Source organism: Eumetopias jubatus, unplaced genomic scaffold (assembly GCF_037043125.1).
Source record: "Eumetopias jubatus isolate StellerSeaLion01/CBP00866 unplaced genomic scaffold, mEumJub1_p1.0 scaffold_4, whole genome shotgun sequence".
Classification (NCBI taxonomy): Eukaryota; Metazoa; Chordata; class Mammalia; order Carnivora; family Otariidae; genus Eumetopias; species Eumetopias jubatus.
In genome coordinates, this window is record NW_028274810.1 from 102113025 (window position 1) to 102139835 (window position 26811).

General features: G+C 49.2%; 1 protein-coding gene and 1 non-coding gene across 2 annotated transcripts in view; both read right to left on the minus strand.

The window, feature by feature from the left end:
• The window catches only part of CAMTA1 (calmodulin binding transcription activator 1), an 867769-nt gene that overhangs the window by 429634 nt on the left and 411324 nt on the right, over positions 1 to 26811 (minus strand). Inside the window, exon 5 of the mRNA XM_028108234.2 lies at positions 4388 to 4523. Coding sequence (XP_027964035.1) covers positions 4388 to 4523 — 136 coding nt within the window. The remainder of the gene's footprint in view (positions 1 to 4387; positions 4524 to 26811) is intronic.
• LOC114213419 (U6 spliceosomal RNA) lies at positions 10540 to 10646 on the minus strand. The gene has a single exon (XR_003610206.1). It is a non-coding gene; the product is annotated as a U6 spliceosomal RNA (small nuclear RNA).

Consider the following 26811-nt stretch of genomic DNA (forward strand, 5'->3'; position numbering starts at 1 on the left):
ATCAGAGGTGATGCCTGGCATTTCTGCCAGGCAGATGGCCCCAGGCCAGGGGTTCCTGTCCACCACAGCACAGGCTCGGTGGGGAAGGATGTCTCTGTCCATGCTGCCTACAAGTGAGCCAACAGCCTCTGTACCATGACCACCCACTGGCTCCCAAGGCAGGACATCTGTGGCGAGGCATGCCTTATGATGAGAGGAGAGAAGGCCTTTTCCCTGGGAGGCGAACATCTGGTCTGCGTGGGGCTGGGAGAGGTTTTGACACGGTGCAATTCTGACCACCTGTTGCTTTAAATCACGTTAGCTACGTTTCGACAGACTCTGTCACTGCCCATCGCCATGTCCCACCCCTACCTGCTGCTTTCTCGCTCCCACCAGTGCCTCTCTCCCTGTGTTTATGCCACTTCTTTGCATCCGAGTCTGCCTGAGAGATGCTTCCTATGCCTTCCGCATGAGGACGTGCAATTCCTCCAGCACACTCCTCCTGACCTGACGTTGGAGCTGCGGGCTTGATTTTTTTGTCCCCCTGTGAGAATGCATCGCTGTATCTTCAGTACCTATCACAATGTTCTGGATGGAAGGCATTTGACAGCTGGCTGATGGATGGAGGGTATGTGCCAACTAGATCTGAAAACACTGCATATCCCTCCAGAACTCCCGGGAGCAATGGGTGTCAGGGCAAGTGCTTTTGCCGTCCAACCAGGCGAACCTTGGCTCAAGGCCTGGCCCCACGCTGATTTGTGGCAGGACAGGGGGGCGGGAGAAACCCTATCTGGAGCTCAATCTTTTCATCTATGAGGTGGGTATAAGAATAGGTACTTTACGTGGATGTTTCAATGAGGGTTGAATGAGATAGTAGAGCTGGTATGTAGATAGGGGATTCATAAGCCAGTGGCCATTGCTCCACTAAGTGTGGGGTTCCTGTCTGTTGTGGGAACCTGGCAGCAGAGGGGTCAGGAGGTAGACAGCCAAGTGCTGGCCTAGGTTCTGAAATACCCGGCACTCTCCGGAGAGACATGTGGTGACTGGGCAGAAGACAGTGCCATAAGCTTCTGGGGCCAGAGAACAGCTCCGTGAACGTGAAAAGTATGTGAACTCTTCCAGCTTGGCCCAAAGACTTCACCCAGCTCACCTAACCCAGAGTGTGGCAATCCCGGAGGCACAGGGACACTTCAGATCTGCCCCTCTGCTCTCAGGGACTCTCCTCCCCCCAGAGCTCCTACCCCCATCAAGGCTCCAGAGAAGCAGGCATGAATCTACCTGGGGAGCAGGGCCAACCTCAGGCCTGCTGCGATTTCATCTCATGAAACGTTGACATCACAACCACCTTCTTTTTCCTCCCTGCCAACCTTTGTCGTCCCTGGAAACCTTATCGAGCTAGCTTCTCCGTGGCTTACGGACAAGACAACTAATCGTGGACTTAACAGCTCGTCAGCTTCAAAAGCGGCTGCCCCCATCCTGTGCCTGGCTGAGAAAATCAATGTGCTTTTGAGCTGCCGCGTGTTCCTAGGGCCCCAGCCTCGGAGAACAAAAGAAGGTGGACTGCCGAGTAGTTCCATGGACAGGGCTGGAAGTTTTCCTGGCCTGAGGGAAGGCTTATAGCAAGTGATATGTTAAACGGTAGATCCGAATATCTTTATCATGCCCTTGAACTGAGGAAACCAGCTCAGGTGGTAGAAAAATCACAGCTCTGAGACCCTGTGCAGGACCGTCTGCCACCCTCCGCAGTAGGGGAAGGGGCTGGACGTACTGAGTCAATGGGAACCACCTGATTGAATCCACTGAAGGAGGAATCAGGGTTCCCAGCGGGAAGCCTCCTCCCGTGAAATGCAAAACTCCATGTATGTCCACATGGCCATTTCCCAGGTGGAAAGGACCACCTGCCCCCTGTCCCCGGATGACCTCTGGGCTTCCCAGCCACCAGTCCAGATCAGAGCAAATGCAGGAAACACCCAGTGAGATGCGGGGCTGTTCTTGCCAAAGATGTCTTTCTTTGGAGCTGTTTTAAAATTATGCCCGTGGTAGATAACCCACCACAAAGGACTTTCACTAACATGATGTGCTCATCCCCACAAACAACTAAGAAAAGCCCAGTTCAAATTGAACAAGGTACCATCTATCATCCATCAGTGTACAAGAGGGTAGGGAAGAGACGGTAATTCTCAGTGCTGCTTGGCATGTAATTAGCACAGCCATTTGCAGTGTCCAGTAAAATACAAGATGCTCAGACCTTGTGCCCAGCCGTTCCAGCAGGTCCGGGCTGCACACGTGGACAAGCCTGGTTCCTGAAGCACCGTAATGTTGAATTGCTGGACAGAATCTAAAAGTCCGCTGACTAGGGAGTAGCTCAAATGCTTCCATGGTGGAATACTATAGAGCAGTGGACACAGTCAGTGCTCACTGACTGACTCAGGGGAACAACTCCCTGAGCTCCGTGGAAGCAGCCACCACACCACTTGCCTGCCTGAGGTGGCCCTGGCCTCCCTCTCGAAGAACCAGAAAGCAGGCCCCTTGTGTGGCCAGCCAAGGGGTCTCTAAGCCCCTCTCCTGTTCCCACCCCCCATGGCCCCTTATGCTCAGCAAGTCACGGAGACCCCTTGCTGTCTGGCCCCTTTCCTTCCCCTGGGTCCTGAGGGTCCCAACGTCCCCCATACAGTGGTCTGCAAGGGAGACTGTAAGCGCGAGCTGCAAAGACCTCCAAACACAAACATGGCCTAAAAATAACCGCACGTCATTCTGATTCCATCCAGTGACAATTCTAATTTATCACATGAGGGAAGAAACTGAACACTGGCTTTTTTTGGCCCTGGGCTTCTGAGCTGCTGCTGGGGGAGAGTTCCACCCGGCCACTGCGGACGACCAGAAGTTCCTGACCTACGTATGACCGAGGATGAGGCCTGCCAGAGACCTGCAGGCACAGGGGCCATCTGTGCAGCTCTGGAGTGAGCTCCCACAGACCCTGCAAGTCCCAGCAAGAGCCCCGCACGGGTCCCGCCCACTCTGCTCCGTGCCCCCCCCATCCCTCCAAGCTCCTGTGCCCTCGGCCCTCCCCGCCGACAGCCATGGCTGGGCAGCTGGCAAAATCACCCGTCACCATCCTAGAGCTAGGTCCAGCACGTTCAGGGCGATCTGCATTTTCATGTCTCACCAGCTGACGAAAGCATACTGTGCAAATACAGAACGCAGGAGAACATACAGAAGCGGAATTTCTTGTGTCGGGGCTTTTCTTTGTTCAACATCATAAAGCATTGTTACTGGGTGTTTAAAAAAAAAAACAAAAACATAAAACAAAAATTATCTCTCTCTGTGGGGTAATATAATAAAAGCCACTGGATGCTATTTTTAACAGCCATAAAAGCACATGATTAATATAGAAAAAGTCATAATGATGAAGTGCGTCACAAAGAACGTCAGCCTGAAGTGGGAGCCGTGGCAGTCGAGTGGGCTCATGGTCCAAGTGATCAATCCCGGCACACAACACACCAGTGGCCTCCGGGATCCCTCGCTTTCACCAGCGTGAAATACCAGCTGGATCCCAGGCCAGCTTTTCAGCTCCTGGCCTGGCGCAGCACCGTGCCTGCAGGGAAGATCCTTTATAAGGATCAGCAGGCAGTGCCGAGAAGTGGGTGCTCGCTAACTAGCGGGCCAAGAGCGGACCGCAGTTCACACCCTCTCCCTCTACCTCTGTGGCACAGGGCTCAGGCCCTCAAACAAGGAAGGGACCCCAGGAGAATGTCTCCACGGCTGCCCAAGAGTGAGAGCCCATGGTGTCACAGCGACGGCAAAGAAACCAGCCTGCACCCTGTCTTCCCCCAGGACCCAAACCGACGTGTGCACAGATCCCGAGACTTGTCCTGCAGCACCCACCTCCACCCCAGCCGCACGCCCTGCGGTCCCATCTATTATCTTTAACGCCTTCGAGCTCCCTAAGGTCAGGACACCCAGCGGGAAACAGAAGAGGCCGTCAGTAGAGGCAGACGAGCCAGGCTCTGGTTGGAGATTACCAGCTCCCAAGGGTCCCACTCAACAGAGATAGGTCCGGGCCACCTAGAGAGGGAGACCTCAGTCGGCGCCCTCCTCCCTCGTCCCTGCAGGCTCCTCCGTGACGCATACAGCACAGGATTCTGCAGGAACCTTGCAAATCCCAGTCCACACACCAAGGACTCCCAAGAAACAGGAGCACTTTAGCTAAATCTGGCCTTCGTGGAAAACTTAAACGGAGACTGTTGGGTAAGAAAGCAGAAAACAAAGCAAAACAGCAAACGGGGTCTTGGCAAACAAAAAATATTTTTGACAGAGGTGACTGGCAGCAAATTACTCCAAAGCAATTCCATGTCATTGCAGCCCAGAAACAACATTTGGGGAACAAGAGAGCCTTTCTGCCCTTTACCTCCACTCCCTGGACCTTCAGCTTCATGTGGTCCTCTCTGGTCGTCTTCCCGTCTTTCCTCTTTTTCCAGCAATACCCATCCTTCCTGTATTTCACTTTCTTCCTGTTGTAGAGGATCATTGAGCCATTCTGTGGTCTGGAAGCAATAAATGGTTAAGTTACCAAGAGAACCAAGCAAAAGACAAATTTATGAAGAAAGATATCGTAGACCAGTAAAAGTCTCTACAGAAAAGCAATATTCCACATTTGCTGGGACATAATTTTTCACCTTTTACTGCAGCTCCCTGGATTAACCATGTTTTATGGCCAGCCAAAATTTGCTTGTGGATTTGGTGCCTAATGAATTAAATGTGTCAATGATAGGCTTAAAAAACATCCCCCTTAGTAATATCCACCACCTAATCAAGATATACGATGTGGGGCCTGAGCTCTGCACTGAAAAGTAGAAAAAACAGCAAGAGAAAGCAAAAAGAGCTGGGGGTGTTGTGGCAGTCTGCAATATCTTATCTCCTGTAGAAAGATTTTCTACACATCTTTTAATCCATCACCCAGCATTAGGAAATAAATAAGTTGAACGCAGACGCTAGATGACTATGTTAAGAACAGACCAATGGAAGGACTAGTCCGTCCAGGCTCTTGATGCATTGCGTGCGTTGAGATCACAGCAAGATTCAGAGGAACATCTACAACCCTTCTTCTCAAGCCAGCTAAGTACCTGATTCTTTCACATTTGGGCTTCAGCTGTGGGAAGGCTCAGCCCTGCCCAGTAAATTTGTCTATTTGGTCCACAACCACCCTGACCTTAGGAAAATAGTCCACTGTCCACTTGCTAAATGCTGAGAGTGGACAGTCGCTCTAGTGCCATTCAAAAAGAACGAACAAAAAGAACCCTGACTCTTCCTAAAAGAAGTCATGCACCGAGCACAGAGAGCAGAGGATGTTCGCCTGCACCTCCACAGCTGCAGCAGGCACATATTTGGCTTGGAAACACCAAAAAGAGAAAGAACTAAACTCCTCCAGCAGCACGTCCATGGTGAGCCACTTCCAGAATGAAGCTGCAGCAGGGGTGGGCACCCCCAGCCTTCAAGGAAGCCTGCGAATCCCCCGAAGGCTCACAGCACACCGCTCACGCCCAATGGCCAGCTCCACGTCCCTCTGAGAGTGAAATTCCAGCCCAGAAGAAGGGGCACGGATGAGTCTGTGCACCCAGGAGACCAGCCCAGGCACGTCTCACTCCCAGCCGTGGCGTGAGGGCTCTTTACACAAACCAGGCAAAGGAGGTGGTTTCTTCCAGGGCCGGTGGGCTTCTGTGTCTCTGCTACAGTGGAGGTGAGGGTCAGGCCAGCCGAACTTCCCCGTGGCCTGGGGCAGGAGCCCCCACCCCAGTCTCCCCTTCCCCTGGACGAGGGGGCATTTCACAAGCAGGCACCCAACACTGGCCAGCGAGGTCTTACTTTTCCATTGTCTATAGGGGAAAAATGTCACGCTGGGGTAACAGCGGCTAATTGCCGTTCCCACCCAGCCGGCTGCATCCTTTGGTAGCAAGCTGATGACCCAACAGCAATTCCATTGGAAATTATAGACTTTCCACAGCAACTCCCAACACTCCATTGTTTGCCGATCATGGTGCAATTGGTTTGTGTCAGTGTTGGTTTCCTCCCTAAGCCTGGCCGACTAAAACAATTGGGAAATGGCTTCACACACTTGTCACAATGCTGTCACCTGACCGTCTGTCTCGTACTTACTTACAAGTCTGCACTGAAAACCTTACAGTATTCTTCCGTTTCTAAATGGCAAGTAAGCTCGAACATGGGACCAGCTGTGCCTGCCTCTTTCCACTTCAGCCCTGCTCTAGGTTCATACCCCTGCAGTCAAATGCTCTACCACTGAGCTATACCCCCTAAGTTTGTACCCTTGGGAGAGCCCAATGTCCAACTATGGTGCTCAGGGCCGTTGCTTCAGGAGTAAGCAAAGGAATACATCTGATCAAATTGACAGGTTCTGCATTCATCTTGCTCCCTCCACACAGGAATGAAGACATCCATGAGAGTGTTACAGGGACCCCTCCCCTTGGGGGGACTAGTCTGTTGCAACATCAACCCAATCCAGCTGCTTGTGAGCGAAAAGGCTTCACATAGATCTGCTCCATCCTCCCGCCCTTCCTAAACACGGTCAGTGGGGCACCTGAGAGGCTCAGTTGGTTAAGCATCTGTTTTCAGCTCAAGTCATGATCCCAGGGTCCTGGGATGGAGCCCCACTTTGGGCTCCTTCTCAGCGGGGAGCCTGCTTCTCCCCCTCCCTCTGCCTGCCACTCCCCCCTTGCTGGTGCTCTCTCTCTCTCTCTCTCTCTCTAATAAATAAATAAAATATTTTTAAAAATTAAAAAATAAACATGGTCAGTGAACCTCAGCAGTGTATTCAGGCCAACTGTCCCAAGATCATGATTGGTATGACCCAGTCGTGAACGTCCCGAAATACTGTCAACATCCACGGTCAGAACCCACAACTACACCCACCTAAGGAAACCATCTTCCTCCAGTTACCTGCGCTTTGCATTCTGAGAACGTGAGAATGGCCCTGTCACCTGACACTTGGAGATGGACACAATCCCACAAGGAACCTAAGTGTCCACCTTAAATGGCCTTAATAAATGGAATCATCACTTTAACCTGCAATAATGAGCAACCTAATCGTGTTTAATCCAGCACTCTGATTTTATTAGAACTTGCCTCTGCTCTGTGTGATGGGGAAGGTCCCTCCCTCCACAGTTCTCAGGTCCTAAGAATGGCAAAGAGAAAACCAGACTGCAGAGGGGCCCCATAGCTGGAAGAAAACGAGGCTGAACTGCCACCCCAGAAGATAATCTGGAGCAAGCTGGTGGGAAGGGGTCCAGGAGAGGAGGGAGGGGTGGGCCAGTTAGGGGAGGGCTTTAGTACATCTCATGACAGCGTAAAAGGTAGCACACACCTGAGAAGGGCAGGGAAATGGGGATAGAGTTGAGAACAGAGAGTCAAGCAGGAGGCATGGAAGTCCTGCTGCTTATTGATCCCCTGTCCCAGCGAGGGCCTGGCATGGGAGGAGCAGGTCACACGCATGGCTACACCTACATCTCTACCTGTGTCTCTGTCTACCTCCATATGTATGTCTACACCCGCATCTGCATCTAGATCTGCCTGTGCCTCTAGCTCCATCTGCATCTACTGTGTGTTTCGATGTCGACACCCGCACCTACATCACATTGACATCCATAGCTACATCTCTGTGTCTTTGTCCACAGTGTCCACATCCTCACAGCAACTCCATGAGGTAATATCATCATTCCCAACATACAGATGAGGGAACCAAGCCTTTGTAGCCAGAAAGCGTCTGAGCAGGATTCACTCGGAGTCAGTGTGACTCCAGAGCCTCCCCCAAAGTCTACTAGTTTAGCATAGACTGTGGGGCCAGTCCTGGTTTGCTCTACTGGCTGGGCGATCTTTAAAGCCCTGAAAGCACCCTGCACCCAGCAAGTCCTGGCTTCCTCACCCCACAATTGTGATAACTCTGGGGCAATCCCAGGCATCTTCACCCCATGCTTAGAATGACTCTGGGGGCTCTATATGGTCTTCCAGAGTCCACGTTCCAGTTGCTCAAGTGGAGACCTGCTAGATAAGAGCCCTTTATTTGTAGTCCTCGCCCTCCTTTCTCACGTTCATGCCCCCTGCTGGTGTTTCCCGGGACTACCTCTCAAATAAACTGCTTGTAGGCAAGTCTTCATCTCAGGATCTCCTGGGGGAAGCCCAGACTAAAGCTGACAGTCTAAGAGAGCCTCAGGGAAACAATCTGAGTCCTCCATTGCAGCAGAGAGGAATATCAAGGGAAAGCCATGGACAACAGGGAGCTTCATTCTAATATGGGAGGCTTCTAGCCAAATAACCTTTTAATCTGAGAAACTAATGGCTGGCAAAACCAGTAACACTCATGCAATACGGTAAAAAGATCATGGGATCAATGGAAAAACTACTGCAAATTCTAAAAGTAAACAGGTAGGTATAGAATTAAGATACAGAATCAATAGTTTGTGTGTGTGTGTGTGTGTGATATGCATGCTCACACATGCACACACACACAAATAAAACAGAAGGAATGATGAGGACTCCATCGTATATATACTGTATGACTTACATCATACACTAAATGCTATAGAGAAAAAGAAAATTAAATACTTAGGCATAAATTTAATAAGAAATTCCTAAAACCTGAGGAGGAAAACTATAAAAGTCTACAGGACAAACTAGGTTTCAATAAATGCAAAAACATAACATGTTCTTGATTAGGAAGAGCGAAGATCATAAAAATGTCAATCTTCCCAAAATTAATTTATAAATAAAAGGTAATGACAGGAATCCCATCAGGATTTTTTTGCTGGATCTAGAGAATTTTATTATAAAATTTATTGGGAAGGAAAAAACACCAGTGATAGTCAGGAAAACCTTTATTAAAGAGGACTGAGGTGTGGAGGCTAGCCCTACCAGTTATTAACACGTCCTATTTTCAAAAGTATGGAATTGATATACGAATACATAGAAAGACCAAGGGAAAAGAATAGGAGATCCAGAAATATTCCCACTTGCATATGCAAATTTAGTATACACTAAAGGAGACATTGCAAGTCAGTGGGGGAAGGGGACTGACTTTTTAATAATGATATTGGCATATGGAAAAAGATAAAATTGGATCTATCCCTCGCGCTGTTCAGCAACATGAATTTCAAATGGACCAGAGATTTAAACGTAGTAAATAAAATCACACTACTAGAGGAGAAAATATGGGTGAATTTCTCTATAACCTGAAAGTGGAGAAAACTTCCTAAGCATGATTAAAAACCCAGCAACAACAGGTAAAAGACAGATACATCGGAGAATATAAACATAAGACTGCCAGACTGTATTCCAACGGGGCAGTGCCATTTTACTTTCTGACTAGACATGAATGAGGATTCCCACATCTCCACATCCTTCCCAGCATTTGACATTGTCTTGTCTCTTGGATTACGGCCATCCTCCTGGGTGTGTAGCAGTGTTTTCATTTGCATCTCCCTAATGATTAATGATGCTGAGCGTCTTTCCATGTCCTCATTAGCCATTCATAGAAGTTCCTTAATGAAACGTCTATTTGAATCTTTTGCCCATTTTTAATTGAGTTGTGTTCTTCCTCTTGAGTTGTAAGAGCTATTTCAATAAAATCTAGATAGAAGTCCTTTATCAGATATTGGATTTGTACATGTTTTGTCCCAGTCCATGACTTTTCCTGTTCTTTATGGGTTTCTTTTAAAGAGCAAAATTTTTAACTTTGGTAAAATTCCAATTTATTGACTTTTTTTCTCTTATGAATCATGCTTCCAATATCATATCTAGGATTTCTTTTTCCTAATCTGAGGTCACAAAAATCTTCTCTTATGTTTTCTTCCTAGCTTTATAGTTTTAGCTTTTACATTAAAGTCTATGATGCATTTTGAGTTAACTTTTATGTACAGAGTGAGGTAAGGGCCTAAGCTGATTTTTGGCACAGGGACATCCAATTGTTCCAGCACCATTTGTTTTTGTTTTTGTTTCTGTTAAAAAAAAAAAAAAAAGAGGCTATCCTTTCCCCCCGTTGAATTACATTTGCACATTTGATGAAAATGAATTGACCATAAACATAAGACTTTATTTCTAGACTTCATACTTTGCTCTGTTTTCCATCCTCATGCCAGTACTATACTGTCTCGATTGCTGCAGCTCTGTAGTAAGTTTTGAAGTCAGGGACTATATGTCCTCCAACCTTGCTCTTATTTTTCAAAATTGTTTTGGCTATTCTAGGTCCTTTGTATTCCTGTAGAAACTTTTAAGGTTAGTTTGACAATTTCTGCAACAACAAAAATGCCTGCTGGGATTTTTATAGAGGTTGCAGTGAGTCTAAAAATCAATTTGGAAAGAACTGCCACCTTAACAATACTGAATCTTCTAATCACTTCCAATCACAGAACATGGAGTACTTCTCCATTTGTGTAAATCATTAATTTTTCTCAGTAAGACTTTGTAGTACAGGTTTTATACTTCATAAATTAAATTTATCTAAGTACTTTATCCCTTTTGATGCTACTGTGAATGGAACTGTTTATTTTTTATTTTTTAACTATGGAACACTTTATGAATTTGTGTGTGATCCTTGTGTAGAGGCTATGCTGATCTTCTCTGTATCATTCCAATTTTAGTATATGTGCTGCTAAAGTGAGCCCTGGAATTATTTACTTTAAATTGCCTTTTTGGATTGCTCATTTCCACATTTCCACTTATAGATAGATACACAATTTGATTTTTGCATATTGATCTTGTATTCTATGACTTTGCTAAACTCATTTATTAGTTCCAGTAAAATTTTTTTTGCAGATTCTTTAGGGTCTTTTACATTTATAATCAAGTGACCTCTGAATAAATAGAGTTTCACTTCTTCTTTTCCATTCTAGATGCCTTTTCTTTTTCTTGCCTTATTGCACTGGCTAGAACCGCCAGTACAATGTTGAAAAGAAATGGTGAGAATAAACACCCTTGTCTTGCTCCTCATCTTAGAGGGAAAACACTCAGTTTCACAATTAAGTATGCTGTGAGCTGTATCAAAGATTTTAAATCATATAAAAAGGACTCAGGAACCAACTTGAAGAGGCTCCAAAAATGGGCCAATTTGAGCGTCAGTAATAATAGCAATTGCTTTGGGTTAAAACACATTAAATATATTTAAATCCATAAGTTCATAATGAAATTAAAGCATGTAAGTAAAAAAACTAAGTGATCATTGTTGGAGGAGGCTAGTGAACCAATACATTACTTTGAAAACTAAAAAAGGGTTAGGAGGAAGAATTAGGCATTTATCTTACCTTTCCTGTACCAACTGTTCCTTTGAGTTAGCAAATCACAAAAAAGAGGACTTTCTCTGTAAAAGTATTCCCGCCAATAATTGAAAAAGTGACAATTAAAATGTCACCATTTTGCAACCCCTAATAATTAATGAATCATCAACAGTGACTAACATCACAAAAGAGAGACAACCAGACAGGATGTGTCCCTGATAGAACATTTTTTTGTAGGAAAAACAATTTTAGTTTGAAATTATTCAGACCTCTTGATCTAGCACTTTATAAGATTCACAGAGGACAGAAGAACATGGTAAAGGACACCATAGGGATATAGTCAGCAAAATCCAGATTGTGGGAAACTCTACAGGACAAATGACCTGGATTCTTCAAAAAACTGAGTGAAAAAAGAGATTAAGAGAATGCTAGAGTAGAAATATATAGATTAAAAAAGACAAAAGATGTGTCAGCCAGTCACAATGAATAGACCTTACTTGGATACTAAGGCAAACAAACACTCTGTTAAAAAAAAAATATATATATATATATATATACATATACACACATATATATGTACATAGCATTTGTATGCTATGTGTATATATATATATATAGCATTTGTGAAACTATTGGAATCTTCAACAGTGATTGGATATTTAATGATATCTAGAAATATTAATTTTTAAGAGTGATAATTGTAGTGCAGAAGTGTTTTTTTAAAAAGAGACCTTATATTTTAGAGCTGTATACTGAAGTATTTACTGATGAAACTGTATAGTGTCTAAAATATGTTTCAAAACAATGTGTGTGGTGGCAGGGGATGTGAATGAAACAAGACTGGCCACGTGTTGGTCATAGTTGAAAGTAGATGATAAGTACACAGGAGTTTATTACACTAGCCTGTCCATATTTGTAGATGTTGGAAATTTTCCATAATAAGAAGTTTAAAAAAAAGATGATCATGGGATTTGAAGGGAGCCTGAGGTTACAATCTTGGCTCAGCTCTTTATGAGCTGTGTGACCTTGAACAAATTATTTGATCTCTCTGTTTAGCAGACATAATGCATGCAAGGTGCCCAGTGTGCTACCCGCCATGTAATACATGTTCTTCACGACTAATAATGATAACAAACTTGGCCCCTTTTTGTAGGGTTCCACTACCAGGGACAATGATGGTGAAACTCAGGGTGTAATGAAATGGCATACTGTAGGGTACAACTGGAACATTACCCATGGAAGAGGCCATCTGTCTATAAGCACTGAGGCACACACACACTCATTCACCACTTTAAGGCAAAACACATTTTTCAAATTAGGTACATAGGAGAAAATTGGTAACTGAAGATCAGAGGAGTGAGTTGTTCTTGAGAGGTTTTGGGTGTGGATATTAAATAGGAATTTATGGGGCCACTGGGGGTTGCAGCCAAGGCTAGATTAATCCTACAAAAGGAATGGTCTGGATACTCTCCTGAGCCTGAGTCTAACTTTAGAAATCAGTGTGCCCGAAACAGCTCAGGTCCATGGTCCTTCCTCCTAGAACCTCCCTTTCCCTGTCACTAACGGATCATTTCCAGGACCTTGACAACCACCTTAAATTCCATGCAGACAACTGAGATCCAGCCTGCTCCCCCAGCATCTGTGGGCTTCCTGGGGTCTCTCATTGGCCCCTTCCCCTGGCCTGGCCTAGAGGCAGCAGACTTTGTGCAGCAAAGCTCTGATCTGGCTGATCAGCTATTGTTCTGCTGAATTCATATATAACCCTGTGGCTTCCCTTGGAGAACAGATGATGTCCTCGTTTATAGCAAGCCTCCCAATGCAGTGTCTGAATGGCTTCTAAACAGTGAGCCTCTCCAGAGAGTCCCCTTTTCCAGCTAGAACCCAAACCTGGGCAGGCTCCCCCTGTATCTCCTCCCCTTCTATTCATTGCCCTTGGTCCCATCCCTCGCACCATGAGGCACAGAGAAGGGCCTGGGTAGAGGGAAATGCAGTTCTTGCAGTTCCAATGGCTTCTAGGCCCTGACCCCAAATGTGAAACAGGCTCCTGTGACAAGGCACAAAGTGTGTCCTAGAGCGGGGAACGCTGGTCCTGAGCCCAGGACTCAATCTCCATTCTGGTGAGCAGTTAGAGAATAAGAAATGCCACTCTTCACTGCAGCCTACACACGTGTACCCACACCTTTCTTTCTGATCTTTCCAACACAGAATGACCTGATTTCAATGTACCATTAGAAGTACGTGGTCGAGTCCAAAATGTCAATAGTCAGCATGACAATTGCTATGACAACAAGAGCGGCCGTTTGTCAAGCGTTCACAGTGTGTCAGATGCAGGCAAAGCCCTTCCTACCCACTTCTCGTGTGAATCCCATGACAACTGAAGTAGGTGAATACTGTTATCTTCGTTTTACAGATGAGAAGGTTCAGGGCACAGAGAAGGGAATTAACTTTCCCAAGGTCACACAGCTGGTAAGGACAGAAACAGTGAACCAGCCCGCCGCACCCTTTCCCGGCGTCTTGCCACAAATCCCTGGCACATCCCCCAGATATCCTCTCCCCTTCTCTAGTAGCAATGACCCAGGGCACTTCCAGAGCCCACAGTCCCTCTCACAGCAGAACATTTCATATAAAGGAAGGATCATCTGAGCCTGATTTAAATTGTTCCTTTAGTTCTTCCTTTTGTTCCAAGGAGAGGAAAGGAATCTGGAAAAGGGATGTCTCCCCTGTTTATCTCCCTTGCACACAGACCCAGCAAGAGTAGTAATTGATGGCTGGAGCGCAGCAAGGTTGATAGGCTGCCAAACGGAACCCCGAGAAGCCACAGCAACAGCCCAAATCTCATGGACAGAAGCTGGCTTATTAACTTTCAACCTGGTGTTTCCTTCTGACTTGTTTATAGGGTCTTCACAATGTGCGGGACAAGGAGCGGGAAAGCTGGTGGGGAGCATTCCATGTCCCCCTCCCCCCACCGCAGTCTGGCCACTGCAAGCTATTTATGGAATGATAGGGAGGAAAGGGCTGTCAGGCCCGGCCGGGGCTGCTATCTGCCAGATATGAAAACCAATTGCTTTTCATAATAAATTCCAGCTGGAGCCATAGAAATAATAGGGACCAAGAGAAGGTAACACCAATTTGCTTTATTTGATTAGCTCCTTCTTGGGCGGTCCAACCCCAGCTTCTTTTCATTAAAATAAGAGCAAATTGAAAATCATAAAAGAGGCTTTCTTATCAGGAAACAAACGATTGGGTAGATTTAGATGCCTAAAAGCCCCCGTCGGCTGCGAGCTGTCAGTGCCGGCGCCCATCCCCAGGAGCCCCTGTGGAGGGTGTCGCGACACCTGTTTTCATTCTCCGGAATAAAGGTGGAGACAGCACCAGCACTGCCCTGCAGTGAGTGCCATGTGCTCCCCGAGTCCTGCAGGCTGCCCTGTACCCCAAGGATGGCCCAGCCCGCACGGCCAGGCCAGGGAGACCTCTGGGGGGGGGGCGCCAGACTCTCCCATCCACAGGCCAGGACGCCTCTGTGCGGGACTGGAGGCAGGATGAGGGATAGCTCAAGCTGCGAGCACTCAGAGGCAGGAGCCAATCTGTATTTCCTGAGGATCACTACATGCAGCCTGTTAACCACAGTTCTGTTCCTTTAAATGGAGGCTGGAGGTCACCGGAAAGACTGCCCATACGAAGAGACGGTAATGACCAGGAATCACTCCAGAGCAAGTCTGCAGGGACTCCTTAATGGCTCTTCTCCTAGAGCTCCCACGGCGCTCCGCTGGAAACTCTATTACGACATTCAGTGATTTATTCAATTAATATTTATTGAGTAGCTATTACGGGCCAGGCATTTGCGGAAGGCACTCTAGGTGCCATTGTGGACAGAAGCATCCCAAGCCCTGCTTGTGTAAAGCCGGCAGTCCGATCCGGGAGGAAGAGGCCGGCCCTGTGCCCGCCAGGGAGGGAGGAGGAGAAGGAAGCTAGCCAGCCCGGAGACCTCCCCTGGGACGCAGCATCTGAACAGACCCCCGGTGAAGGCCAGGGCCCCTGGGAAGGAGAGAGCAGCAAGGCCAGCAGCCCGAGAAGCAGGTGGGAGGGCAGAGAGCAGGTGCGTGTGCAGGCAGAGGGTGAGGCCAGAGAGCCGGGCAGGCCCGGGGTTGAAGGAGCGTGGATTTTGCTCCAAGTGTGATGAGAGACACAAATGAACCAGGCAGGGGACCCGCACCAGCGGCAAAAGAGGAGCAGTGAGGAGTCTGGACGTTCCTACAAGCGTGACACAAGACCTGAGACAACATAAATTAACTCTATCGGCGCCACTGCAGGGAACAGAGTGGAGAAGCAGCACGGGGCACACACAGGGAGGGCGTCCCAGGGAGGCTTCGTCTAGATCGGGCCAAGTGGGGTTGCCCCTGCAACCCCCTCCGAGAATTCTGAACTTCACCTTCACAGGGCTGGGAAGCAACGAAGGGTTTTGAGCAGAGAAGTGGGGTGATCACTCAGACTCGGCATGCCCGGCTCACCCAGACTCTGTGTCCCTGTGCCTCCTCCACCTGCCACTGCAACATGTGAACAGCAAACACTCAGCAAATGCTTGTCAAACGAGCAAGTTCATCAAGCAACTCAGTGGCTGGAACAAAGGAAGTCCTCTCTTTTTTCTTGAAAACAAACAGAAAGCGCCACTTACACGTAAAGTGTTTGGTCAGTGACAGAGCAGAAGAAAAAAGTGAGAAAGAACATATGGCATCCCCTTTCTTTGGATTCATCCCTGCTGGAAAGAGAATCTTCTATCCCTGCTACTTGGCGCAGCCCAGGTTACAGGAGCCTGAGCCCAGTGGAGCGAAAAGGGGATTTTTCAAATGCCACCAGCATCTGGGTCACGTTTGACCCCACCGGCATCTCATTTGGCTAAAATCGGTGCCCCTAAATAGAGCCTGGCACTTGTACAGACCCTCACTTGTCACATTCCAACACTGATATTTTATTAATAATGCAATGTAAATCTGAGGGAAAATTAATGTGTCATCTCCTAGCAGGAAGGACTAAACATCTCAATGTAACGGTCTGTTAGAGTTGTCATTTATCATTAGCATGCAATTCAAGGCAAGCGTCCCACATTCTGGTGGGAGCGTTCGAGACAACGAATCTCTGGGAATTAGCTTCTGGTCCAATTATTCCTGTTTCCCCCCCACCTGCCTAGGAGATAAATTCTGGATTGGTGGGAGGGAAGAAAAGAAAAAAAACAGCAGGAGGAGGGAGTGTGCTCTTCTTCCTGGGTGAAATCAATTCTTCTCAAGGAGACAAGGCAATATTCATTTTGAGAGAAGGGAATAAGGCTGTACGCTAAAGGCCAATAAATGGAGCCATTCTGATGAAAACTTCCTCAAATCAAATGTAGGGGAACCTCTTAACGGGCTTTGTTCTTCTTTTCCATAATCCATAACTATTAAGAGAAAGATGGGCAGACAGAAGATCCACCAAGGGGGAGCTGTGTAAACACAGGGCAGGGCCACGTCCCAGGGAGATGCAAAGAGGTCACGCAAACACTGGTCTCTCCTGCTCTCCACACGCTTCTGGGGGCTCCCTCCATGCCAGGTGCCGCTGTCGGGCCTGGGGAGCTACTGGCAGGCTTGTCCTGGTCCTCAGGGAGCTGACAGTCTAGCAAGGGAATCCATCAGTAAACTCGTAACAGGCAAGTGCTACACAGAAAATAACCCAAGATAGAAATGCTGTGCATTAAAATAGAATTGTTTTGTCTAGTAACTTTTTTTTTTAATCTTCAGTGGAAAACATAAAAACGCTCTCTAGAGTAAATCATGCTTCTGGCTCCAAAGCAAACAGAATAGCCAGGACGAAGCCTGGTTTGTCCCGCCAGTGGGAGCCCCTGGCCAGCCCTGCCCAGGCTGACTGCACTGTCCCGCACAGGCAAAGCCATGCCCAGAGGTCCGGGGTGGCCCTGGCTCAGATGCCACAGACGGAACCGGGGAGACCATCCGTGCAGGTGCTGGTCAACCGGGCCGTGTCGTCCGGCATGGCAGCCAACTCCAGCCCAGCAGGGAGGAGCACCCAGCCCCAGAGTCCTTCAATGGGCCCTGCTCTCTTTGCGCGGCCCACCACCACCACGGGGGGGGGGGGCGGTGTCTCCCCACAATGCTGGCCCCAGCACATCTTCTGCCAGCACCCTGTGGACTACCCCTTGTGACGCTCAGCAGGCTGAGCTGTCCCTGCTCCAGCAGCCTCTGTGAGGCCAGAGGCCCTGTTGGCTCATCTGAGCCACACAACCCCATCAGGCAGCTGCCATGGCTCCCCATTCTGTGGAGAAGCAGATGGAGGTTCAGAGGGGACAAGTGCCTCAAGGTCACAGAGCTGCGAGCTGGAGAGTCCATCAGATACGGAGGGAAAGCTACCTTTGCCCCCCACCCCCATCTCATCACCTGGCAGTCACACTGACTCTGATCGAAAACTTCACATGACCCTCGTGCTAGCTGAACAGGTGATGAGTGCCCGGGGGGACCAGGAGGCCTGAGAGTTTCCCCACCCAGCCAGCTTGCCCGCTTCCTTCCTCTCTCCTGCCTGCCCTTTGTCTCCAGACCCGGCCCACACAGCTTTGGCCCCATCCTGACCTCAACCCCACCATCACAGGGTGAAGATGCTGCCTTCACAGATCCCCCGCAGCAGCTGCACTGAGGCTGCCTGGCCCACCCAGGGAGGGGCACCCGGGGAGGCTCTCCGTCCATAGTGGACTCCAGGGCATCCTGAGTTGGGAGCCCCTCCTTACCATGTGACCCAAGCTGCCTCTTCATTCTGAATGCAGCTACCTGGGGGCCCAAGGAGGGCTTCTCTTCAGTCTGTCATGTGCCAGGCACTGAAAGGTCCCTCTTCCACTGGCTGCTGAAGGCTCCCACCACAAGTAGGCATGGAGCCAAGTCGTTCTGAGCTCAGAGAGGGAACTTTGAGAAGGGAAGATGCTGTCTGCCCACGGGATAGGCCTTGATGGCCATAGCTCTGGGCTCTCAGAGAAGTCACGGGGACCGGGTCTCTGTGCCCAACTGGCATGGAGCCCAGGGGCTGTGGGTTGCATCCCGAAATCATCTGAGCTGCCCTTCACCTGGGCCGAGAAATGATGACTTTCTCCCCAGTCTCTCAGGCTCAAGCTCCCGGGAAGAAAAGCCTGAGTGATAACCTCCACCCAAGGCCACGACCTGCAGCTGTCACCTCCATCTTGACATGAACAACGATCTTCTCCCACACAGAAGACCAAAAACCCCAGTAAATGCTGCCGGGATTAATAACAGAATCAGGGAAATGACCTTTGGTGCAGATGGAGGGGTGATGAGGCAGAGAGATTCAGGGGGATGTTCCAGATGGCAGGAGACAGGCAGGGAAGGAGCTTTTCCATAAGCAACGGCCGGCCTGGGGAGGGCTGTGGGGAGGAGGGGTCAGCCCAGAGGAGCCTTCAGGGAGGACACAGGGATGCTAAATGGCCTCGAGTGCCTGGGGCCAGAGCTAGAAGCTGCTAGGTTCCCTCAAAAACGTCTTCCTTCCCCCCCCCACCCCTCATCCCTGACCCTAATCCTCTCTTTCCTGCTTCCCAGAACCTCCCTTTACTTGGCAAGGGCTCGTCTGGCTTTCTAGCAAGTCTCTGCAACCAAAGCCCAGAGTGAGGCTATGAATCCTGAAGCTGCTGCCTCCAAACCAGGGTTTTGGGGCCACAATAGTACCAGGTGGTGCTTTCTCCAGGCTGGGGGGAGGGAACCCTCCTTCTGGGCACCAGCACCAGCTCTGGAATCTTCCATGGGGTCACACCGTGGGTGCCCTCCACCTGGCCGCACAGGCTCAGTAGCCCCCAACAACACCCAAAGCTCCATCCCTGAACTTGAAGGGCCCCTGGGAATTATTCACCGAGGCCTCAGAGGGCCATGCTTTGGGCCCCAGCCAGCTCAAAGCCCCCAAAAGAAATACCTGGATGAAGGCAAGAATGAATGCCAGGCCCCACATCTTGACCAATGTTTAGCTGTGCCTATAGGGCTTCAAATGCCCGTTTTTTGTTGGTGTTTTTTTTCCCACCTACCTGTATTACCAATTTGTCTACAATGAGCATGTACTGTTTTATAGTAAGAGAAAAAAAAGAAAACTCTCTGTCATTGGAAAGTTGACTTTTAAGGATACTTATGCTGTTCCCTGCCATCTGTGCATGGGCTTGGTGCCCCTCTAGGCCCACACACCTGCCCCCTCTCCCCTCCCCGTCTTCACCTACCCGCCAGATGCTCCAGACCCCCATCCCTCACCCCAGAGTCTGTAGACCCTGCCTCATCATCTGGTACTCGAGCGTTGAGTTTTACACTCCTGGCCCCTTGAGAACAGAGGTCACATGTCACCAATCTCTGCAGACCTTTGTAAAGCACTCTGCAAGCACCAGGCTTCCATGGGAGGATCAGGACATAAACAGGGAGGTGATGTTCTATCACTGACACCCACCTCCGAGTCCCCCACCCCCTGCTCTCATATGCAACTCCCCTGAGTTGCCTACCCTGGGACAGAACCTCACCAGCCCCCCCCCCTTTGCCTGCTCCAGGGTGACCTTCAAATCCAAGCACACACTGTTAGTGCCCTGTGAATGAAGCGTTCATTAGCCTGGCATCCAAACCCTTCTACCAACTGGGCTCAGCCTGCTTTGCTGCCCTTTTCCACAAATGGCCTTACACACCAGGGACCCAGCCCCAGTGGGTCACCTGCAAAACGTGTATCCTCGGGCCTCTGTGTCACCGTGCAGGGTATCACCCTAGCCTAAAAGTCCCTTTCTTCCTCCCCTGGCCAAAGCCAAAATCCTGTTGGGTTCTTCAAAGCCTATCTCAAATGATACACTATTACAGCCTCCCTCCATGGAATTAAATATCACTGCCTCCGCCCTTCCACAGCACAACATGGGTCCCTCCATCTGGATGCTCCCCGCATTGGTCCTTGTTTGATTCCAGTGAGTTCCACATGTCTGCCTCCCCGGAAGGCTGGAAACCCCCAGGCAGAAGCCATATCCTTTGATTTGGAGTCTCCTATAGACCTGGAAAGGTATATTAACTATGGTGGGGCTCCCAAAATATCCCCAGTGGGCTCCTAACTAGGCCTGGGAGCAGAAGTGATCTGTAAAGGCCTCCTCAAACCCCAGTAGGAGCCAACACATACTGAGCAGGAAGTAAGTGTCAGACACCGGTTGAGAGCGTGACTCTGTGCAGTAGGTAACGCCATCATTCCTCTTCACAGAGGAGGCCACCCAGGTTCCCAGAGCCTAGACAATTCGCCCAAGGCCACACAGCAGTTATGCCACACTGGCACCCTGTGTAGACAAGTGTCACCCCAGGCACACATTTTGACCCCTGTCCTATGCTGCCCACCCCTCGACCCCACCCCGGAAGATGGTTACAACGTTCACAGAGACTCAGAGTCCAACGACACCAGCAGAGTGATTGGAAAGGGTCCATCTGGTCTACCTCAGACCTGGCTGGAGGTGGCTTTCCAAGCAGCCTAACACCCCTTAATGCTACAATGCAGCAAGTCTGCTGTGCACCATCCCCAGATGGAAATGCTTAATCCGTACTTCCCAAGGTGCTCTCAGCACCACCCTCATGGTGCAGGGCTGAGTCGTTATCAGGGGGATTCGTCTCTGACTTTCATTAATTATAATGTGGATTGTGCTGAAGGTGTTTTGGTCAAAAGAGACCTCTTTGCCTCCTCTCCCTAGAGCTCATAAATCTGGCCCTATGGTCTAACGACCATGATGTTCCCCTAATCATGTTACTGCAATATTAATAAGGCTGTTTAATGCAACTGGTTCCTTCTAAATTGTCACATAAAAATTTGGTAAATGTCAGACACATCATTTAATAGAAAATGATGTTTTACTGCCAGGGGAGCTAGGTGGCTGAGAGGATGAGGTAAAAAGCCCAGCGATGACCTTAAGGCAGGCTTGAGGCACAAAGTTCTACCTTGGAGCTCCTGCTTCGGGCCCATCTTCCCCAGCAGCCAGCAAGTGTCCTCAACCCACTGTGCACAGGACACTGGCCAAGGACTCCCGGATCAGGGGTTAGGCTCAGGTAAGAAATAAACAGTAGCTCCTGTCCTCATTCGGAGCAAGAGGCAACAACGATTTTCTCAGTCACTCTTTGTGGTGCCCCTTATCATAGGGGATGACAACTCCTATTTTAGGAAGCAGAGAAAGTTCCCAGGGACACTGATCCCACATATAAGCAACCTCACATTTGTAAGGGGTGGATTCCCAAAAGCCCAACAGGAGGTGAGCGGGAGGGCCACACTCAAAAATGGTGGGGGGGGGGCTCCCCTGCCACCTTCTAGGCAAGGAACAGAGCCTTCCTCGGGGAGAGTGGACCCCAGATTTCTCTCCTGGAAAGGACTCAGAGCCCACTGAAAGTCTGCACATTTGATTGAGACCTTTTCCAGAGAAGAGACCCAAGTAGAGAAATGAACCCCAGAAATGGAGCTGAATGTCCTGGGGATCCTCTGCATTTCTCTAGACAGTTATCAGTCGCCTGGCAGGTTCCACGGTTATGCGGTGCCAATCTCGCCACTCCTCTGCATAACCTGACTTCCCGAGAAGTTCCTAGCTCCAGAAATCCAGTGTCATAGAAAACAAATTCCCACTCCTGGTCAGAGAAGTTCTCGGGAAGCTGCTGGTGGGGAAGGGGAGAGGGTGATGGAAGAGGAGGGCCTTTGAGGGGGAATCAAAGATTTGGCTCTTGGTGAGTGCTGCACCAGTCTGAGGTGCCCCATTCACCTGGCACCCTTGGGCTCCTTCCTGACACTTCTAGACTCTCCTCCAACCTCCCTGTGGACTGTGGCAGGTCAAGGCACTTCACGCCATTCCACTGGCCACGGCTGATGGCAATGCATGCGGTATAAATCAGGGCTCGTCACAACAGCATCCCGTGTAGACAGGCGGCAAAGGAAGCCGCAGTGTGGTGGGCAGGGTGCCATCAGTCCGTCCCAACAACACGGAATAGGTGATACTGAGTAGCTGGCCAGCAGGGGACACACATCCACCAAACATTCGCTTACAAGAGCCCCAAGGGAGCCTTGGCCAGTGCCTCACTGGTCCTAGAGCCGTGCCCTTGACAATCACCTGACTCCAGGAGAGAGGACCCTTCCCTCCATGCTTCCAACCTGCCGACGGGGCCTCAGGACCCCACTCGAAAGGCAGAAGAGGAGGGCGGGAAACCTTGAGAGTTTTGTGCTGCCATCCAAAATGATGATGTCTAAACATAAACCAGTATACAGCAGATTTCCTTAAAAAATTAATTTTAGCAAGTGGGAAATCATTTTGGAAAACGTTTCTACCGTGGGCCTCCTTGGGAGTGTGAACACACTGGGATCCTCTAGCTGCTGGCTTCTCTTCTTCCCACTGGTTGGAAGCTGAGACACCCCATGGCGGTGCCCCTGCCAACTGGAATGAGAGCCTGCAGACTGGTGCAAATGTAGGCCATCCCTCGGAAAACTCATCAAGTGCCTTAGCCACTGGCTTGCAGCCTGACCTTGAGCAGCTATTACATTTCCAACCAAACCCGCAGCCTCTCTTGCTGTAAAATGAGGCAGGCAAGACCTATGGCCCTACCTTGCAGGGAGTCGGCTTCTCTCCCACTCCGGGAGCTGCAAGAATGTCTGAGCTCTCTGGCTTTACGTAAAGGTGTCGCACAAGTCAAGGTACCATAGAAATGCTTGTGATTCACAGTAGTGATTGTAATTAGGACTATTCTCTGCTCATAATAGCCCAGCAGCTCCCTTATCATCGGCTATTCAGGAGTCTTGCACCCAGGACATCACTTGCTGGACCACCTCATCTACACTCTACCCATCACACAGAAGATGGGATGGTGCTTTCATTAAATTTCTCATAGATCCAAATGAAAAGCTTAGATCTAATAAATAAATTAAAATACATCTAATAAAATAAAATTTGAGATTCAAAGGAAGCTTGCTTACATATTCATGAGTCAAGTGAAAACTCAGATGAGCCCTTCTTAAGCTTCTTATTCACAGGGAGTCAGAGATTTAACATGTGCTGGGAGCATTTCTTAGCAAATATAAGTTGGTAAAGGCACATTCACCTGTGTATTCAGTGAACAAGCATCTATTAACCATTACCTTGCATTACTATTTATTTTGCATTTCCATCCCTCTTTGTAACCCTAGTTAAAAACCCTTTGTAGCCTCAGATAAATAACAGGCACTCAATCAACTGCCTATTAATGTGGCTGTTTTTCTAAGGCTCTAAAAAGCACAACTCCTGTCTTCAAGTGGCTTATATATGGTCAAGGAGAGTCACTTCCTTCATGAAGCCTTCCTTACTCTGCTGGACCCTGGAGGGTCACCCTTTGATGCATTTCCTACACAGTCCTTACTTTCCCTGCCTAGCACCCACCCCCACCACATGCACACTGCACATGCATGCACAGACACCTATTTCATGTCTCTATCCTCTGCTGGACTGTAAGCTTAGTGAGAGCAGAGACTGATCCATTTCACTCCCTACAGTCTGGCATCTACATGGAGGAAATGACCAATAAATCACTGGATGAATGAAGCAAGGAATGTACGTGAGGATGGATGGATGGATGGATGGATGGATGGATGGATGGATGGATGAGGGGATAATGGATGGATGGGTGGGTGTATGGGTGGATGGATGGATAAATGGGTAGATGGGTGGGGATGGGTGGGTGGGTAGAAGGAAGGAAGGAAGGATGGATGGATGGATGGATGGATGGATGGATGGATGGATGGAATAGGTGAATAGGTGGATGAGTGGATGGATGGATGAGGGGATAATGGATGGTTGGTTGGGTGGATGGGTGGATGGATGGATAAATAGGTAGATGGGTGAGGATGGGTGGGTGGGTAGAAGGAAGGAAGGAAGGATGGATGGATAGATGGATGGATGGAATAAGTGAATAGGTGGATGGGTGGATGGATAGATGAGGGGATAATGGATGGTTGGGCGGGTGGATGGATGGATAAATGGGTAGATGGGTGGGTAGGTAGAAGGAAGGAAGGAAGGAATAGGTGAATAGGTGAATAGGTGGATGGGTGGATGGGTGGACGAGTGGATGGATAGGTGGATGGGTAGATGGGTGGATAGGTGAATGGGCTGATGTGTAGATAAATGGGTAGATGAGAGGGTAGATAGGTGGGGGTGGGTGGGTAGAAGGATGAGTAGATGGATAGGTAGACAGATGAATTGGTGGATGGGTAGGTGGGTGGGTGGATGGATGAATAAGTAAGAAAAGACAAGATAAAGGTCTAAGCTGTGACCCATGAAAAAATGTACTGAGAGGGTGGCTGGCAAGGGCAGGGAGGAGTGAGGGTATTGGTCAGCAAGGGAAGAAGATCTAGAAGGAAATGGCTCTGAGGTCTTAAGGAAAAGGAAAGATTTGGCATGGGAAGTGAGTTGCTATTTTCTGATTCCTTCTTCTGTGCCAGGCAGTGTACTGGACACCTCATAAGCATCACGTTTGCCTCCTCACACCACATTTGAGGAAGGAAGGAAGGAAAGAAACTGGGCTCCACAGGATAAGCCTGTATGACTGCAGAGCCAGCACATGGTGGAGCCAAGATCAGAGATCATGTGGCCGACTTAACACAAGCTCCCTCCATAATGCAGGAAGACCAATGGGCATTTCCTGCCCAGAGTGGGACAGTGCTATGAAGAAAGAGTTATCTGTAAAGTTTCTCTGCAGAGAACACAGAGATGGCAGCCAGGACCCTCACAGCAAAGAGCAAAGGGTCGAGGCTCTCCAGGGAGGGCCCTGGATCCATGACCCCCTCCAGGCCACAAGAGCCCAAGCCCCCTCTCCCACTATGCACAGCCACTGTTTCACAAGGGAGAGTGGAGTGGGCTAGGGAGGCAATATGACTTATCTAAATAATATTATATAGTTGCCAGAGTCTCAGACCACAGGGAGGGAGAACAGGAATAGGAAGGAGAGGAAGAGCGAGCAGGGCAGAGGATCAGATCTCTGCTCCCCACACACGATACTTGAGGCTGGAAGCGCAGGCTCCTAGCAGCCAGCAGCACCCAAGGAGCTGGCCCAGCCCCGCGCCCCACCTCCCAGTGCCAGTCTGACATGACACTCAAGGGACTTTCTCAAAAGCATCATCTATTAAGCTGATGGCCCTGAAGTGTTTCATTGAGCTGGAAATCATGCCTGGTCCATTTCCCAGATCTAACTGACATTATAAGAACCCTGCACATTGTGTCTGGCAGCAATGCCATTCAATAACCCACTGCAGTGAGTCAGAGTCCTACCACCCCCATCTGGGGAGCCGACAGTTCAGACAACTTCCAAAAGGCAAAGTCCCTGCTGCCTGTCCCTGCTGCCTCCCAGGGCGGGACTGTGGAAAGCCTGTGTCGTATATGTGCAGGCACCTGTGAGTGTGCATGCGTGCGTCTAGGTGGGGGCTACCAGAGGGCACACAGCCATGACCATCCTCCCTGACCATGCGGTAAAACTCACCAATTCCTCTACCTTATTTAATCCTCCCACTGAAGCAAGAATCATTACTCCCAAACTACATACAAGAAAACCATAGTCTAGTGGTTCATGGGATCCCAATGCCATAGCCACGAGCAGCAGAGCTGGGATCAAACCCCGTTTGGTCTAAATGTAAGACCATGCTCTCGACCATGAATGGCTGGCCCCATTCAGCGGACCCATGGCTCTGCTGTTCCACCGTATGGAAATGTAGAATACATAGCCAAAGAAATCTGCACATTTTTCAGTTTAGCAAACTTGAACAGGTTTGATTCTGGTTGGGCTTCCTCCTTCAAAAGCTAACAGACTGTGAACCCCCAAAAGTCACAGCAGCCGTACTGCTCTTCAAAGCTCCCTGGAGGCAAGTGCTCTCAGCCTATGTTGGATTCTCAGCGTCTAGCACTGTTCTGGGCACAAGGTAGGAGACAGGAATAGTGAATGTGTGAGAGAGTGAGTGAGTGAGTGAGCGAGCGAGCAACAAATGCCATGAACAACAGTTTTGTCTAAAGATAAAAAAATAAGGCTCTGGGAGAAAAAGCCACAGTGTCACCCTGTTCCATCGCCTACAGCTTCTTGTATGGAATTGAATCTTCCTGAGCTGCCTCTGACACTCTCCATGATGGATTCCGAGGAAACCATTCTGTTCATTAACCATACCGCTACCACCTGCTGGCCCTGTGTGGGCTCTCAGGGCCTCCCGCCTCAGGCTCTCCTGCCTGGTGGGCCCAGCAGGAGCTCCCAGCCAGGGCTCACTCCGATGCCAGCTGGCAAGATGTGAGACAGGAAGGCTGGTCCAGTCTGAGGGCGAGAGAAGCAGAGGTAGAGGTCTTAAGGACAGAAACAACTCCTCAGAGACTCTCCTAGTCTTGACTGGTTCCCCCTTGTCTGGGAGTTTGGGGGGTTGACACCCAAAGTTGGAAATGGGGGTACTGGACTTGAGGGAGCAGAAGGGGCTGTCTGGACATTGGAATGCAAATTCAGAGCCTGACCCACTGTCTGTTGATTCACAGGTACCTCCTCAGGGAGAGGAATTC